Source organism: Coregonus clupeaformis, chromosome 9, assembly GCF_020615455.1.
Source record: "Coregonus clupeaformis isolate EN_2021a chromosome 9, ASM2061545v1, whole genome shotgun sequence".
In the NCBI taxonomy this organism is placed as follows: Eukaryota; Metazoa; Chordata; class Actinopteri; order Salmoniformes; family Salmonidae; genus Coregonus; species Coregonus clupeaformis.
Genome location: NC_059200.1, coordinates 40,355,994 through 40,373,998, shown reverse-complemented (window position 1 = coordinate 40,373,998; position 18,005 = coordinate 40,355,994). Strand labels below are relative to the sequence as shown.

The 18,005-nt window shown below is 42.8% G+C and overlaps 1 protein-coding gene across 6 annotated transcripts in view; it reads left to right on the top strand.

Moving 5' to 3' along the window:
• The window catches only part of LOC121574537 (nuclear receptor corepressor 1-like), a 128,069-nt gene that overhangs the window by 28,772 nt on the left and 81,292 nt on the right, over positions 1-18,005 (top strand). For all 6 annotated transcript variants that reach the window (XM_045222631.1, XM_045222628.1, XM_045222627.1 and 3 more), the window contains exons 3-6: positions 2,429-2,523; positions 9,793-10,012; positions 10,318-10,500; positions 11,748-11,870. In XM_045222631.1, the coding sequence (XP_045078566.1) occupies positions 2,429-2,523; positions 9,793-10,012; positions 10,318-10,500; positions 11,748-11,870 (621 nt within the window). The remainder of the gene's footprint in view (positions 1-2,428; positions 2,524-9,792; positions 10,013-10,317; positions 10,501-11,747; positions 11,871-18,005) is intronic.

Genomic DNA, 18,005 nt, shown 5'->3' with positions numbered 1-18,005 from the left:
TTCTGTATGAAATGAGTAAAACAGTATGTAAACATTATAAGTGGCCAGTGTTCCATTAGTAAAGTGACCAGTAATTCCATGTCTATGTATATAGGGCAGCAGCCTCTAAGGTGCAGGGTTTAGTAACCGGGTGGTAGCCGGCTAATGACAGTGACTAAGTTCAGGGGAGGCGGCTAGGCCGATTGCCTTGAAGTAGAAGCTGTTTTTCAGTCTCTCGGTCCCAGCTGTACTGACCTCGCCTTCTGGATGATAGTGGGGTGAACAGGCCGTGGCTCGGGTGGTTGATGTTCTTGATGATCATTTTGGCCTTCCTGTGACATAGGGGGCTGTAGGTGTCCTGGAGGGCAGGCAGTGTGCCCCCGGTGATGCATTGGGCAGACCGCACCACCCTCTGGAGAGCCCTGAATTATTTAGGGAGAGGTTATTTTCCTGCCGCCACTCACCTCCCTTTAGGCTGTCTGGTTATTGTTGGTAATCAGTCCTACTACTGTTGTTGTCTGCAAACTTTATGATTGAGTTGGAGTCATGGGTGAACAGGGAGTACAGGAGGGGGCTGAGCACGCACCCTTGTGGGGCCCTTGTGTTGAGGATAAGCGTAGTGGAGGTGTTGTTTCCTACCTTCACCACCTGGGGGCGGCCCGTCAGGATCTCCAGGACCCAGTTGCACAGGGCGGGGTTCAGACCTAGTGCCCCAAGCTTAATCATGCGCTTAGTCATGAGTACTATGGTGTTGAAGGCTGAGCTGTAGTGTTGTCAATGAACAGCATTCTTACATAGGTATTCCTCTTGTCCAGATGGGATGGGGCAGTGCGATGGCGATTGCATCGTCTGTCGATCTATTGGGGCGGTATGCAAATTGAAGTGGGTCTAGGGTGTCAGGTAAGGTGGAGGTGATATGATCCTTAACTAGCCTCTCAAAGCACTTCATGATGACAGAAGTGAGTGCTACGGGGCGATAGTTATTTAGTTCAGTTACCTTTGCTTTTTTGGGTACTGGAACAATGGTGGACATCTTGAAGCAAGTGGGACAGCAGACTGGGATAGGGAGAGATTGAATATGTCCGTAAACACTCCAGCCAACTGGTCTGCGCGTAATCATAATCATCATAACATAATCATCAATGCTTGATAGTTTTACATGGAAATTAACTCTCCGTATGTGTGTAGGCCTAAGTGTTGGGTTTGAGTAATTGGAGAGTACAGTAAAAGGCCTATGTTTTGAATTTCACATTTGCCAGTGATTCTAACTGTTTTGAGATTAATTAGTTAGCAGTTGGTCTGATAAAGTTTGAGAGAGAGAGACAGACCTTAGGTTTTCCTTGCAGTTGTAGAAACATGAAAATTATCCCAAAACACACAATCCATGAAGGTAATTTCATGTTTGTTAGGATTTGATTGCACAATTCTCAGACGCTGACTTACACCGAATGCAGTCAGTGGTACATTTCTGGTTATTATTTACAAACCGTCTATGGACAAAATGAGGGTTGTTGTTTTCCTCTAGGTAGGCCTGAACTTTCTGTTAAGTGCATTGACATGTCTAGTTTTGTTTGTAGGTCACAGTGCGCTGATAGCGTTTCATGCCCTTTTGTTTATAACTCCCTGATAGAAGCCCATTTTTTTTATTCTATTGTGATAGATTAATTAGATGTTAGTGTCACGTTTGACCGAGGTAATAAGGTACTTGATGAAGTGGTTGTGCCAATAACTGCAGTGAAGCTCCACCATAACCTCTCAAGTGTATTGGTGCTTCTCTGGCTGCGTTTACACAGGCAGCCCAATTCTGATATTTTTCCCAGTAATTGGTCTTTTGACCAATCACATCAGATCTTTTCACATCAGATATTTTTCAGAGCTGATCTGATTGGTCAAAAGAGCAATTAGTGGAAATAAGATCAGAATTGGGCTGCCTGTGTAAATGCAGCCATTGAGGTGACTGTACAAATAGTTTTTTGTTTACATCGTTAATAATCATCAAGTAGAGCAGTTTCCCCTTTGATAGTGTCGATGTATCATAGGCATAAATGTCTGCCTGAATATGCCTTTGGTGCAAGGACACCGATAGCTTTACTGTTCTCTTCTAAACAGATCAAAGAGAAAAGACGGCATACTCCCTCCCATACAGCAAACGCATTACCTTGCATTCTAACATGCTGGATTCTGCAATTCTGCCCGGTTTTTTTTTGCATTATGGAAAGTATAGGGCCCTAAAAGTCGTTTTATTATCTTAAACATTAAACAAAAATGTTTTGGCAAAAGCTTTGTTTTGGTGAGATGTGTTCTTGCTCTGACTTGCCATGCGTTATCAACAGGTTGTCTTTAGCGGCTGTGCAGACCTGCCCTGTTCACTGTGCCCAGACTGGCTCTCAACCACCATGTCATTATAGTTTGTTTCCCATGTCATGACCTCGTTTGTGTGTGCGTGTAGGAGTTCACTGTCCCAGACTACCGAGGTCACCTGCAGGACCAGCAGGGTCGACGAAGGCCTTCCTTGCTTTCTGAATTCCACCCTGGAACTGAGAGGTACGTAACCATACCAACAGCCACCAATATATACTTTACAAAAATATAAACGTAACATGCAACAATTTAAATGATTTTACTGACTAACAGTTCATATAAGGAAATCAGTCAATTGAAATAAATAAATTAGCCCCTAATCTATGGATTTCACATAACTGGGCATAGGCTCACCCACTTCGGAGCCAGGCCCACCCACTGGGGAGCCAGGCCCAGCCAATCAGAATGAGATTTTCCCCACAAAAGGGCTTTATTACAGACAGAAATACTCCTCAATTTCATCAGCTGTCCGGGTGGTTGGTCTCAGACGATCCCGCAGGTGAAGAAGCTGGATGTGGAGGACCTGTGCTGGCGTTGTTACACGTGGTCTGCGGTTGTGAGGCCGGTTGCCAAATTCTCTAAAACAATGTTGCCAGCGGCTTATGGTAGAGAAATGAAAATGAAATGATCTGGCAACAGCTCTGGTGGACATTCCTGCTGTCAGCATGCCAATTGCACACACAGACATCTGTGCCATTGTGTTGTGTGACAAAACTGCACATTTTAGAGTGGCCTTTTATTGTCTACAGCACAAGGTGCACCTGTGTAATGCTCATGCTGTTTAATCAGCTTATTGATATGCCACACCGGTCAGGTGGATGGATTATATTGGCAAAGGAGAAATGCTCACTAACAGGGATGTAAACAAATTTGTGCACAACATTTGCAAGAAAGAAGCTTTTTGTGCATATGGAACATTTCTGGGATCTTTTATTTCAGCTCATGAAACACTTTACATGTGGCGTTTATATTTTTGTTCAGTGTATATACATGGCTGTGGATTGTACTAGGGCTGTGATGATACCAGTATTGCGATTATTTCTTTCCATGGCACAAAGTAAAACACGAAGCAGACTAAACTCTTTGGTCCTTTAAAAACCTGCTTTATGTGAAATATTGTGTGCTATGGCTTGGAAAATAAATAAATGTGACTCTGTATGACAACATAATGCTGCTAAAATGATTGTTAATTAGATGTATTACTACCCGTACGCTGCTGTTCATTGATTATTGATTACCATTAGTACATTAGTACCTATCTATTTTATCCTGCTACTGGTCACTATTACTCCTGTTTATATGTATATATTACCACTAGTATATTACTATAGTATGTATATATTTCTGCTACTTGTCACTTTTCAGCTGTGTTTACATATATATCTGCCTATTACTGTTTACAATTTTATTATTTATCCTGCTACCAGTCACTTTCTCCTCGCCTACATGTACTGTACATATCTACCTCTCATACTCCAGTATGCCTGCACATTATACATTTGTTATCAGCACTGACGCTGTATATAGCTTCCTCTCTTATTTCTTATTTCTCGTGTTTTCTTTATATACAGTTGGTATAGAAAGTCACCACCCCCTTTCAAAATGTTCACATTTTGTTGCCTTACAGCCTGAAATGAAAACACATAAAATTAGACTTTTTCCAGCTTTATTTACACACAGTAAACCACAATATCCAAGTGGGGAAAAAAATCTAAACATTCTGAAAAAACTGTAAAATGCCCGATTTGGATAAGTGAACACCCCCACTTATAATTGCAATTGCAAACTTGCTGAGGTATAACCAACCACCTTCCAGATCACAAATCAATCTAATTGGCTTCCATCTGTGATCAATTGTAGTGACTTTGATTAGTTCAGAATAAAAGCAGTTGTTCATAGAGGACTCACTGCTCAGTAGTGCAATTCAAAGCAAAGAATCCACTATGGGCGGAAAGGTACTTTCAAAAGATCTACGAGATAAAGTTGTGGAAAGGCACAAGTCAGGGGATAGATATACAAATATTTCAAAGGCTTTGTCTATCCCTCGGAGCACAGTTAAGACCATTATTAAGAAGTGGATGGTGTATGACACCACCCAGACCCTGCATAGATCAGGCCTTCCCTACAAAGTAGATGACTGGGCAAGGAGGAGACTGATCAGAGCGGCTACCAAGAAGTCAATGCCGACTTTGAAGGAGCTTTATGGCAAAGACTGGTCAATGTGTGCATGTGACCACAATATCACAAGCGCTCCACAAATCTGGCCTCTAGGAGGGTGGCAAGAAAAAAATAACACTCCTCAAAAAAAGCCACATCAAGTCTCGTTTGAGCTTTGCCAAAAAGCACATTGTAGATTCCGAGGCCAAGTGACAAAAGGTGCTGTGGTCAGATGAGACCAAAATTGAACTTTTTGGCATGAACGCAAAACGATATGTCTGGCGAAAACCCAATACATCTTTCCCCCCAAAGGACCCAAAGAACACCATGCCTACAGTAAAGCACGGCGGTGGCAGCATCCTGTTGTGGGGGTGTTTCTCTTCAGCAGGTACTGGAGCACTTGTCAGGATAGAAGGGAAAATGGACAGTGCAAAATACCGACAGATTCTTGAGGAGAACCTGCAGCCCTCTGCCAGGAAGTTGAAAATGGGAAGATGGTTCACGTTTCAACATGACAATGACCCAAAGCACATTGCCAAAGCAACCGTACAGTGGCTGAAGGACTAGAAGGTGATTGTACTTGAGTGGCCTAGTCAGAACCCCGACCTAAATCTAAATAAGAATCTGTAGAATGACGTGAAGAGTCATGAGCGGTCACCATGCAATTTGACTGAGCTTGAACAATTATGCAAGGAAGGAAGTTAGTAGAGACGTATTCAAAGAGACTCATGGCTGAGTAAAAGGTGGTTCCACCAAGTATTAACTCAGGGAGGTGTTCACATATCCAATCCATTTTACTGTTTTGATTGTAATAAATGTTCAGAGCTTTTTAGATCCCCCCTCCCCATTTGGATATTGTGGGTTACTGTGTGTAAATAACAGTTTTGAAAGGGGGTGGTGACTTTCTACACCCACTGTGTGTGTGTGTGTGTATGTGTGTGTGTATATATATATATATATGTGTGTGTGTGTGTGTGTGTGTGTATATATACAGTGGGGAAAAAAAGTATTTAGTCAGCCACCAATTGTGCAAGTTCTCCCACTTAAAAAGATGAGAGAGGCCTGTAATTTTCATCATAGGTACACGTCAACTATGACAGACAAATTGAGAAAAAGAAATCCTGAAAATCACATTGTAGGATTTTTAATGAATATATTTGGAAATTATGGTGGAAAATAATTATTTGGTCAATAACAAAAGTTTCTCAATACTTTGTTATATACCTTTTGTTGGCAATGACACAGGTCAAACGTTTTCTGTAAGTCTTCACAAGGTTTTCACACACGGTTGCTGGTATTTTGGCCCATTCCTCCATGCAGATCTCCTCTAGAGCAGTGATGTTTTGGGGCTGTCGCTGGGCAACACGGACTTTCAACTCCCTCCAAAGATTTTCTATGGGGTTGAGATCTGGAGACTGGCTAGGCCACTCCAGGACCTTGAAATGCTTCTTACGAAGCCACTCCTTCGTTGCCTGGGCGGTGTGTTTGGGATCATTGTCATGCTGAAAGACCCAGCCACGTTTCATCTTCAATGCCCTTGCTGATGGAAGGAGGTTTTCACTCAAAATCTCACGATACATGGCCCCATTCATTCTTTCCTTTACACGGATCAGTCGTCCTGGTCCCTTTGCAGAAAAACAGCCCCAAAGCATGATGTTTCCACCCCATGCTTCACAGTAGGTATGGTGTTCTTTGGATGCAACTCAGCATTCTTTGTCCTCCAAACACGACGAGTTTAGTTTTTACCAAAAAGTTATATTTTGGTTTCATCTGACCATATGACATTCTCCCAATCCTCTTCTGGATCATCCAAATGCACTCTAGCAAACTTCAGATGGGCCTGGACATGTACTGGCTTAAGCAGGGGGACACGTCTGGCACTGCAGGATTTGAGTCCCTGGCGGCGTAGTGTGTTACTGATGGTAGGCTTTGTTACTTTGGTCCCAGCTCTCTGCAGGTCATTCACTAGGTCCCCCCGTGTGGTTCTGGGATTTTGCTCACCGTTCTTGTGATCATTTTGACCCCACGGGGTGAGATCTTGCGTGGAGCCCCAGATCGAGGGAGATTATCAGTGGTCTTGTATGTCTTCCATTTCCTAATAATTGCTCCCACAGGTGATTTCTTCAAACCAAGCTGCTTACCTATTGCAGATTCAGTCTTCCCAGCCTGGTGCAGGTCTACAATTTTGTTTCTGGTGTCTTTTGACAGCTCTTTGGTCTTGGCCATAGTGGAGTTTGGAGTGTGACTGTTTGAGGTTGTGGACAGGTGTCTTTTATACTGATAACAAGTTCAAACAGGTGCCATTAATACAGGTAACGAGTGGAGGACAGAGGAGCCTCTTAAAGAAGAAGTTACAGGTCTGTGAGAGCCAGAAATCGTGCTTGTTTGTAGTTGACCAAATACTTATTTTCCACCATAGTTTGCAAATAAATTCATAAAAAATCCTACAATGTGATTTTCTGGATTTTTTTCCCTCAATTTGTCTGTCATAGTTGACGTGTACCTATGATGAAAATTACAGGCCTCTCTCATCTTTTTAAGTGGGAGAACTTGCACAATTGGTGGCTGACTAAATACTTTTTTTCCCCACTGTATATATATATATATATATATATATATATATATATATATATATACACACACACACACACACACACACACACACACACACACACACACACACACACACACACACACACACACACACAGTGGGGAAAAAAAGTATTTAGTCAGCCACCAATTGTGCAAGTTCTCCCACTTAAAAAGATGAGAGAGGCCTGTAATTTTCATCATAGGTACACGTCAACTATGACAGACAAATTGAGAAAAAAAAATCCAGAAAATCACATTGTAGGATTTTTAATGAATTTATTTGCAAATTATGGTGGAAAATAAGTATTTGGTCACCTACAAACAAGCAAGATTTCTGGCTCTCACAGACCTGTAACTTCTTCTTTAAGAGGCTCCTCTGTCCTCCATGCGTTACCTGTATTAATGGCACCTGTTTGAACTTGTTATCAGTATAAAAGACACCTGTCCACAACCTCAAACAGTCACACTCCAAACTCCACTATGGCCAAGACCAAAGAGCTGTCAAAGGACACCAGAAACAAAATTGTAGACCTGCACCAGGCTGGGAAGACTGAATCTGCAATAGGTAAGCAGCTTGGTTTGAAGAAATCAACTGTGGGAGCAATTATTAGGGAATGGAAGACATACAAGACCACTGATAATCTCCCTCGATCTGGGGCTCCATGCAAGATCTCACCCCGTGGGGTCAAAATGATCACAAGAACGGTCAGCAAAAATCCCAGAACCACACAGGGGGACCTAGTGAATGACCTGCAGAGAGCTGGGACCAAAGTAACAAAGCCTACCATCAGTAACACGCTACGCCCCCAGGGACTCAAATCCTGCAGTGCCAGACGTGTCCCCCTGCTTAAGCCAGTACATGGATTTATTTTTCTCATTTTGTCTGTCATTGTTGACGTGTACCTATGATGAAAATTACAGGCCTCTCTCATCTTTTTAAGTGGGAGAACTTGCACAATTGGTGGCTGACTAAATACTTTTTTCCCCCACTGTATGTATGATATATATATATATATATATATATATATATATATATATATATATATATATATATATATATATATATATATATATATATACACACAGTGAGGGGAAAAAAAGTATTTGATCCCCTGCTGATTTTGTACGTTTGCCCACTGACAATGACATGATCAGTCTATAATTTTAATGGTAGGTTTATTTGAACAGTGAGAGACAGAATAACAACAACAAAATCCAGAAAGACGCATGTCAAAATTTTTATAAATTGATTTGCATTTTAATGAGGTAAATAAGTATTTGACCCCTCTACAAAACATGATTTAGTACTTGGTGGCAAAACTCTTGTTGGCAATCACAGAGGTTAGACGTTTCTTGTAGTTGGCCACCAAGTTTGCACACATCTCAGGAGGGATTTTGTCCCACTCCTCTTTGCAGATCTTCTCCAAGTCATTAAGGTTTCGAGCTCCCTCCACAGATTTTCTATGGGATTAAGATCTGGAGACTGGCTAGGCCACTCCAGGACCTTAATGGGCTTCTTCTTGAGCCACTCCTTTGTTGCCTTGGCCGTGTGTTTTGGGTCATTGTCATGCTGGAATACCCATCCACGACCCATTTTCAATGCCCTGGCTCACCACAACACTTTCACCCAGTTCTCCTCTGAATCATTCAGATGTTAATTGGCAAACTTCAGACAGGCCTGTATATGTGCTTTCTTGAGCAGGGGGACCTTGCGGGCGCTGCAGGATTTCAGTCCACGGCGTAGTGTGTTACCAATTGTTTTCTTGCTGACTATGGTCCCAGCTGCCTTGAGATCATTGACAAGATCCTCCCGTGTAGTTCTGGGCTGATTCCTTACTGTTCTCATGATCATTGCAACTCCACGAGGTGAGATCTTGCATGGAGCCCCAGGCCGAGGGAGATTGACAGGTCTTTTGTGTTTCTTCCATTTGCAAATAATCGCACCAACTGTTGTCACCTTCTCACCAAGCTGCTTGGCGATGGTCTTGTAGCCCATTCCAGCCTTGTGTAGGTCTACAATCTTGTCCCTGACATCCTTGGAGAGCTCTTTGGTCTTGGCCATGGTGGAGAGTTTGGAATCTGATTGATAGATTGCTTCTGTGGACAGGTGTCTTTTATACAGGTAACAAACTGAGATTAGGAGCAATCCCTTTAAGAGTGTGCTCCTAATCTCAGCTCGTTACCTGTATAAAAGACACCTGGGAGCCAGAAATCTTTCTGATTGAGAGGGGGTCAAATACTTTTTTCCCTCATTAAAATGCAAATCAATTTATAACATTTTTGACATGCGTTTTTCTGGATTTTGTTGTTGTTATTCTGTCTCTCACTGTTCAAATAAACCTACCATTAAAATTATAGACTGATCATTTCTTTGTCAGTGGGCAAACGTACAAAATCAGCAGGGGATCAAATACTTTTTTCCCTCACTGTATGTATGTATGTATGTATGTACATATATGTGTACATGTACATATATGTCAATTATACTATTTTGACATTGATAACTGCACTGTTGGGTAGAGCTTGCAAGTTAAGCATTTCACTGTACTTGTGCATGTGACAGTAAAACTTGAACTAATGATGTTTGTTTCTAACATTTAGGGATGTTTTCCTAAAGAAGTTAAATCCGCTTCATGTTTTGTTTCCTTGCCACGATACTAACGAGAATTGCGATAATGGTATCGTCCCCCCCACCACCCCCAGGCCTCCAGAGAGACGTCATGGCTACGAGCAGCAGTTCCACAGCGTCACCTCCCAGCAGCAGACCGACGCACACGAGGCCCTGGAGGCCAAGCGGCCCCGCATGGAGACCGTCTCCGAGGCCCACTTTTCCCACGGTGCACTGCCCGGAGGCATCGTTCTGCCCCTGCAGTCCCACCAGGTCCAGGACAGCCTCAGAGCCTCCGGAGGGGAGGTCAAGAAGGTAGACGTCGCCTATCTACCTAGTTCTAATAAAGACATGGAGAACTATTGCTAAAGCAATGTATTAAACCCTCAGTGACTTTCAGTATGTTTGAGGGCATCACTTTGAGCAAGGCGAGGTACAGAAGGGCTAATCTTGATCACATAATGAGGATTTATTTGGGATACAAGTTGATTTGTAGATTCTGTACAGTCCGACAGTGATTCTGTGCAGTCCAACTGCAATGTAGTCAATCTCAAACATGCACAATCTATTGAACCCTCATTGACTGCAGTGGACTCACTTTCTCTGTGTCTGTGTTCCAGGAGAACCAGTTCAGTGGCATGAAAGCCGAGTCCCAGTCCCCAGGAGGGCTGCACCGTGTGGGGGAGGAGCAGGACGGCTCGCCCTCCAAACTGTCCAAGGAGGAACTAATCCAGAGCATGGACCGTGTGGACAGAGAGATCGCTAAAGTGGAGCAGCAGATCTTCAAGCTGAAGAAGAAGCAGGTGGGTTAGGCCTGAAATTACTGCATTTCAAACAGTCAGCAATAATCTAATGAACCTTGGATCTCTAGCTAATAACATAATATTAGAGTAGATCTAAACACTGCCCATTAACCAAATGCAGCAACATTACATCTAATTGAATGTTGATTGAACCAGACAAATCTATTTTTGTCACTCATACATCTACCCCCTAATACCAACATATTTCACAAGATGTTATAAACAAGTTAAAAGCCTCTTGTCTCAGTGACAAGGAGGTGGAACTGAGCCAGTCCATTGTGGAAGTGAGCCAGGCAGGGTGAAAGGGCCTCCAGCTAAGCCAACAGGTTAGCTAGTCGTCCCAGAGAGGGCGACCCTCCTCCAGGCAGCGCTACAGGTTGCCCCCCTGCCTTCACCGCTGCGTTTGAAGGCAAATCTCTGGGTCTCTAAGATGCTTACCACAGGAGGAGTACAGCTCAGCTAGCTTGTTGCACACATATGTCTGCTTCGATTTACTTGCTCCCAGAAGACTGAATTTCTGGAGCTGTGGGAATATTCGCTATATCAAGCTCTCTTCCTGTCCTGACCGCCTGGTGAAGGGATAATTAACTCACTTTTTTGTGGTGATTTGAGTTGGAGAGCTAAAAACAGTTGCTATCTTTTTGGAATCCCTACTCATTAGACAGGAATGTAAACTGTGCTTGGCTTTGGGAGAAAGTCTGTTTTTGTGTTTTCCTAGGGCTTTTCCCAGGATTTTCTGGGATTTTATTCATGTATTCAAGGTATTCCAGGAGCTCCTAATCTCAGGTGGCCTTTTGTAACCTAGTTGTTTACATAACCTTTAACATGTAAAATCACACGGACACCAGTTCAACTACCACACGTACACACACACACACAACAAGTTCAACTATCAGTCAACAGAGTGAGTCTCAGAAAGTGGAGAGAACGGCATATCAGTTAAATTACAGAGCTCTTTAAAAAATGCCCTAAAACAAGCATGAGCCTCGCATATCAGAGACCGGAATCAGATTAGCACCGTTGAATTAAAATGGAGCCTTGTTCTCCTGCCCAGCCACCACCATGAGCTGTATGGAGGTGGAATTAGTAAACAACATGAACATTTTGTTTTAAAACACGCAGCATGAAACTCATGTCTTATTCTTTAACTGTATGATTTATGGAGGAGAGGAAGTTTCCCATATAATATTTTCTGTGTGTGTGCGCACACTCATTTGTAAACTGACATGTTATGTGTTGTCTTTTAGCAACAACTGGAGGAGGAAGCGGCGAAGCCAGTGGAGCCAGAAAAGCCGGTGACCCCTCCCCCCATACCACAGGAACACAACAAACACCGCAGCATCGTCCAGATCATCTATGACGAGAACAGGGTGGGTTTACCAGGGAATCCTGTACACCTACTGTACTCCTACTGTACACACTCACTCACCTCTACTACACCTGCCACTACTACACAAGACAGCTCTTTCAATGTGTCTGGTGGTCTTACCACGCTTAGGGCTGGGTGATATGGCCACAAAAATCACATCTTGATGTTTTCAAATGTATGGGCGATTCACGATATATCTTGATTCTTTAAATGTTTTCTCTAAATAAGCTTTGCTGCACAATTAAAGGTCAATACACTGCATTTCAAACAGTCAGCAATAATCTAATGAATTCAGGGCTTTTAAAATTATAAATATAAAGCCTTCCACAACCATAAGACCCACTAATAATTCAATTATATTCTCAAAATAGTTTAACCTGCCCTTTTACAATAATGACTTTCCAGTCTGTCTATGAAACTGCCCTTTTTGTTACAAATGTAACCAGAACCATGCACATCCACTAATAATGACCAACTTATTGTAGCAGCACTAATAAATGACTAACTTATTGTAGCAGCACTAATAAATGACTAACGTATTGTAGCAGCACTAATAAATGACTAACGTATTGTAGCAGCACTAATAAATGACTAACGTATTGTAGCAGCACTAATTAATGACTAACGTATTGTAGCAGCACTAATAAATGACTAACGTATTGTAGCAGCACTAATAAATGACTAACGTATTGTAGCAGCACTAATTAATGACTAACGTATTGTAGCAGCACTAATAAATGACTAACGTATTGTAGCAGCACTAATAAATGACTAACGTATTGTAGCAGCACTAATTAATGACTAACGTATTGTAGCAGCACTAATAAATGACTAACTTTTTGAGACACAGGTCTCATAAACAATCTCTCAAGCACAAGCCCACGTGCCAGTGAGTAGCCAGCTAATCTTTATTTCAAGTCTAGCCAACTTGGATCATTTTGCTAGTTAACAAGGTAGCAACAAGGTAGTTATGAACATATCTTCCTGTCCGTCTCCACCTGTTTGAACAGCAAGCTAGCCTGTCCACTTTGTTTAGATGTTGAAATCAAGTGGCCTACCTGGATAAGGAGATGCTTATTTCTCAGAATGAGAACGAGTTACCAATTCCTTATATAAATGTGTATTTTTATGCTCATTGCAAATTTATAAAACACAGACCAGACAGCTAGCACATAACACACTGTGGATAAAATGCTGCTACATTTACATTTACATCATTTAGCAGACGTTCTTATCCAGAGCGACTTACAAATTGGTGCATTCAACTTATGATAGCCAATGGGACAACCACCTTTAAAAAAACAATTATAATATGGGGGGTGGGGGAAGAAGGATTACTTTATACTATTCCAGGTATTCCTTAAAGAGGTGGGGTTTCAAGTGTCTCCGGAAGGTGGTCAGTGACTCCGCTGTCCTGGCGTCGTGGGGGAGCTTGTTCCACCATTGGGGTGCCAGAGCAGCGAATAGCTTTGACTGGGCTGATCGGGAACTGTGCTTCCGGAGAGGTAGGGGAGCTAGCAGGCCAGAGGTGGATGAACGTAGTGCCCTCGTTTGGGTGTAGGGTCTGATCAGAGCCTGAAGGTAAGGAGGTGCCGTTCCCCTCACAGCTCCGTAGGCAAGCACCATGGTCTTGTAGTAGATGCAAGCCTCAACTGGAAGCCAGTGGAGTGTGCGGAGGAGCGGGGTGACATGAGAGAACTTGGGAAGGTTGAACACCAGACGGGCTGCAGCGTTCTGGATAAGTTGTAGGGGTTTAATGGCACAGGCAGGGAGCCCAGCCAACAGCGAGTTGCAGTAATCCAGACGGGAGATGACAAGTGCCTGGATTAGGACCTGTGCCGCTTTCTGTGTAAGGTAGGGTCGTACTCTGCGAATGTTGTAGATCATGAACCTGCAGGATCGGGTCACCGCTTTGATGTTAGCGGAGAACGACAGGGTGTTGTTCAGGGTCACACCAAGGTTCTTTGCACTCTGGGAGGAGGACACAATGGAGTTGTCAACCGTGATGGCGAGATCATGGAGCGGGCAGTCCTTCCCCGGGAGGAAGAGCAGCTCCGTCTTGCCGAGGTTCAGCTTGAGGTGGTGATCCGACATCCACACTGATGTGTCTGCCAGACATGCAGAGATGTGATTCGCCACCTAGTTATCAGAAGGGGGAAAGGAGAAAATTAATTGTGTGTCGTCTGCGTAGCAATGATAGGAGAGACCATGTGAGGATATGACGGAGCCAAGTGACTTGGTGTATAGAGAGAATAGGAGAGGGCCTAGAACTGAGCCCTGGGGGACACCAGTGGTGAGTACGTTGTACCGCAATGCCGTGCGCGACAAACTGAGCATACATTTTCCAGAATCAATGTTTTCTGATACTCCCATTTTAGTAAGGTCTGCTTTGCGCAAAATTTTCTGAATTGAGACATAAGGGTATCGTTAGAAAGGTAAAGTTCTAGATTACAGTAAAATAATGTGTTTAGGTGTCCATATGACCGATTTCTGTTGGACCAAACCTTAAATGCAAATAGTGATTTGAAACTGATTGTTTTCAGAGAGGAAGCGATCTTTCATCTTTTGTTGTTGTGGGGGAAGGTGCTCAGCACAGAAGGAGTGAAGGAGACAAGACCAGAAAGACAACATGACAACAAGCGGACATAAACTCTCATAAAAAAAATACAAAAATACTTGATACTTGCTATACAGGCATTTGGAATTTTGCGCTATAAGATCAATTCGAATTAATCGTATTAACTCTATGTTGCCTGGCCCTAACCACACTACTTTTATCTACACCATACATGCTAAAATTTATGAAACTGGAGGTTAAAGATTAGGACTAGGGCAATGAATAACAGTACTTTAATCTTAAGCATGAAACACACCAAGAATCCCACTGCCGATAGGTACTTACTTGACTTTGAGTGAATCAAAGAGCATGAATATGCTAGCTAACGAATATGCTAACATTAGCTAGCTAGCTAAACATTTGGCTATGGGTTGGCACTGGCATTATGGGATTATGGAGAGTAAATTAAATCGTTTCTTCGTCATCTTGCTAGGTAGTTATCTAGTTGTGGCCATCTGGCTAGTATCAACAAGGGCTTTCTACAAAATAGCAACATTAGCACAGCTAGCTAGGAATCTAGACCATAAGCAACACACACTGACATGCATTGCCAAACAACGCTATAGCCAACTTTTCGTTTGGAGTATTTTAACAAGGCTAAGTGGTTAACGACTTCAAAGGTCTTTGCTGTGTGAACACAAAAAGAGATTGACTGCCGACACTCTGTTCAGAGGTGCTAAGTAGTGTTGGCAGGCAAACGTTTGACAATCCTACCGGTGTGTCTGAGCTTTTAGAACACTTGTGTATACATTTCAGGAGCTGGAAGGGATCGAATGCCATCCAGGATTCCATGAAGTCTTGTTCTTCATGCACCATTGATATGTTTTCAAGTCAGTCCCAGTGGAGAGTGTGTGTGTGTGAATTCATTCTGTGAGTGTTTGTATGTGTGCACTGTTCTTTTTTTACATTGCAATAATAGTGAAGACATCAAAACTATGAAATAACACATATGGAATCATGTAGTAACAAAGAAAGTGTTGAACAAATCAAAATATATTTTATTTTTGAGATTCTTCAAAGTAACCACCCTTTGCCTTGATGACAGCTTTGCACACTCTTGGCATTCTCTCAACCAGCTTCATGAGGTAGTCACCTGGAATGCATTTCAATTAACAGGTGTGCCTTCTTAAAAGTTAATTTGTGGAATTTATTTCCTTCTTAATGCGTTTCAGCCAATCAGTTGTGTTGTGACAAGGTAGGTGTGGTATACAGAAGATAGCCCTATTTGGTAAAAGACCAAGTCCATATTATGCCAAGAACAGCTCAAATAAGCAAAGAGAAACGACAGCCCATCATTACTTTAAGACATGAAGGACAGTTCATACAGAAAATGTCAAGAACTTTGAAAGTTTCTTCAAGTGCAGTAGCAAAAACCATCAAGCGCTATGATGAAACTGGCTCTCATGAGGACCACCACAGGAATGGAAGACCCAGAGTTACCTCTGCTGCAGATGATAAGTTAATTAGAGTTAACTGCACCTCAGAAATTTCAGCCCAAATAAATTATTCACAGAGTTCAAGTCACAGACACATCTCAACTTCAACTGTTCAGAGGGACTGTGTGAATCATGCCTTCATTGTCGAATTGCTGCAAAGAAACTACTACTAAAGGACACCAATAATAAGAAGAGACCTGCTTGGGCCAAGAAACACGAGCAATGGACATTAGACCAGTGGACATCTGTCCTTTGTTCTGGAGTCCAAATTTGAGATTTTTGGTTCCAACCACCGTGTCTTTGTGAGACGCGGTGTGGGTGAACGCATGATCTCGCATGTGTAGTTCCCACCGTAAAGCATGGAGGAGGAGGTGTTAGGGTGTGGGGGTGCTTTGCTGGTGACACTGTCAGTGATTTATTTAGAATTCAAGGCACACTTAACCAGCATGGCTACCACAGCATTCTGCAGCGATATGCCATCCCATCTGGTTTGGGCTTAGTGGGACTGTCATTTGTTTTTCAACAGGACAATGACCCAACACACCTCCAGGCTGTGTAAGAGCTATTTTACCAAGAAGGAGAGTGATGGACTGCTGCATCAGATGACCTGGCCTCCACAATCCACCGATCTCAACCCAATTGAGATGGTTTGGGCAGAGTGAAGGAAAAGCAGCCAACAAGTGCTCAGCATATGTGGGAACTCCTTCAAGACTGTTGGAAAAGCATTCCAGGTGAAGCTGGTTGAGAGAAAGCCTAGAGTGTGCAAAGCTGTCATCAAGGCATGGGGTGGCTATTTGAAGAATCTCAAATATAAAATATATTTTGATTTGTTCAACACTTTTTTGGTTACTAGATTATTCCATATGTTTTATTTCATCGTTTTGATGTCTTCACTATTATTCTACAATGTAGAAAATTGTAAAAATAAAGAAAAACCCTTGAATGAGTAGGTGTGTCCAAACTTTTGACTGGTACTGTATGTGTGTTGTAGCAGAGGGAAAGGGGAGGGAGGGACTGTGTGTGTGTGTGTGTGTAACTAGTTAATGTCTACGTTCTGGTAGGTCCGCCTGCATCCTTCTCAGGCAGCCATTAACCCTTTTAGCTGGAAAGCCTCTCTCTTCAGCCCAGCCTTTGAGAGCAGAGCCACGCGCCACGTAGAACATTCCCCCTGTGGCCTATACAGTGGGGAGAACAAGTATTTGATACACTGCCGATTTTGCAGGTTTTCCTACTTACAAAGCATGTAGAGGTCTGTAATTTTTATCATGGGTACACTTCAACTGTGAGAGATGGAATCTAAAACAAAAATCCAGAAAATCACATTGTATGATTTTTAAGTAATTCATTTGCGTTTTATTGCATGACCATAAGTATTTGATCACCTACCAACCAGTAAGAATTCCGGCTCTCACAGACCTGTTAGTTTTTCTTTAAGAAGCCCTCCTGTTCTCCACTCATTACCTGTATTAACTGCACCTGTTTGAACTCGTTACCTGTATAAAAGACACCTGTCCACACACTCAATCAAACAGACTCCAACCTCTCCACAATGGCCAAGACCAGAGAGCTGTGTAAGGACATCAGGGATAAAATTGTAGACCTGCACAAGGTTGGGATGGGCTACAGGACAATAGGCAAGCAGCTTGGTGAGAAGGCAACAACTGTTGGCGCAATTATTAGAAAATGGAAGAAATTCAAGATGACGGTCAATCACCCTCGGTCTGGGGCTCCATGCAAGATCTCACCTCGTGGGGCATCAATGATCATGAGGAAGGTGAGGGATCAGCCCAGAACTACACGGCAGGACCTGGTCAATGACCTGAAGAGAGCTGGGACCACAGTCTCAAAGAAAACCATTAGTAACACACTACGCCGTCATGGATTAAAATCCTGCAGCGCATGCAAGGTCCCCCTGCTCAAGCCAGCGCATGTCCAGGCCCGTCTGAAGTTTGCCAATGACCATCTGGATGATCCAGAGGAGGAATGGGAGAAGGTAATGTGGTCTGATGAGACAAAAATAGAGCTTTTTGGTCTAAACTCCACTCGCTGTGTTTGGAGGAAGAAGAAGGTGAGTACAACCCCA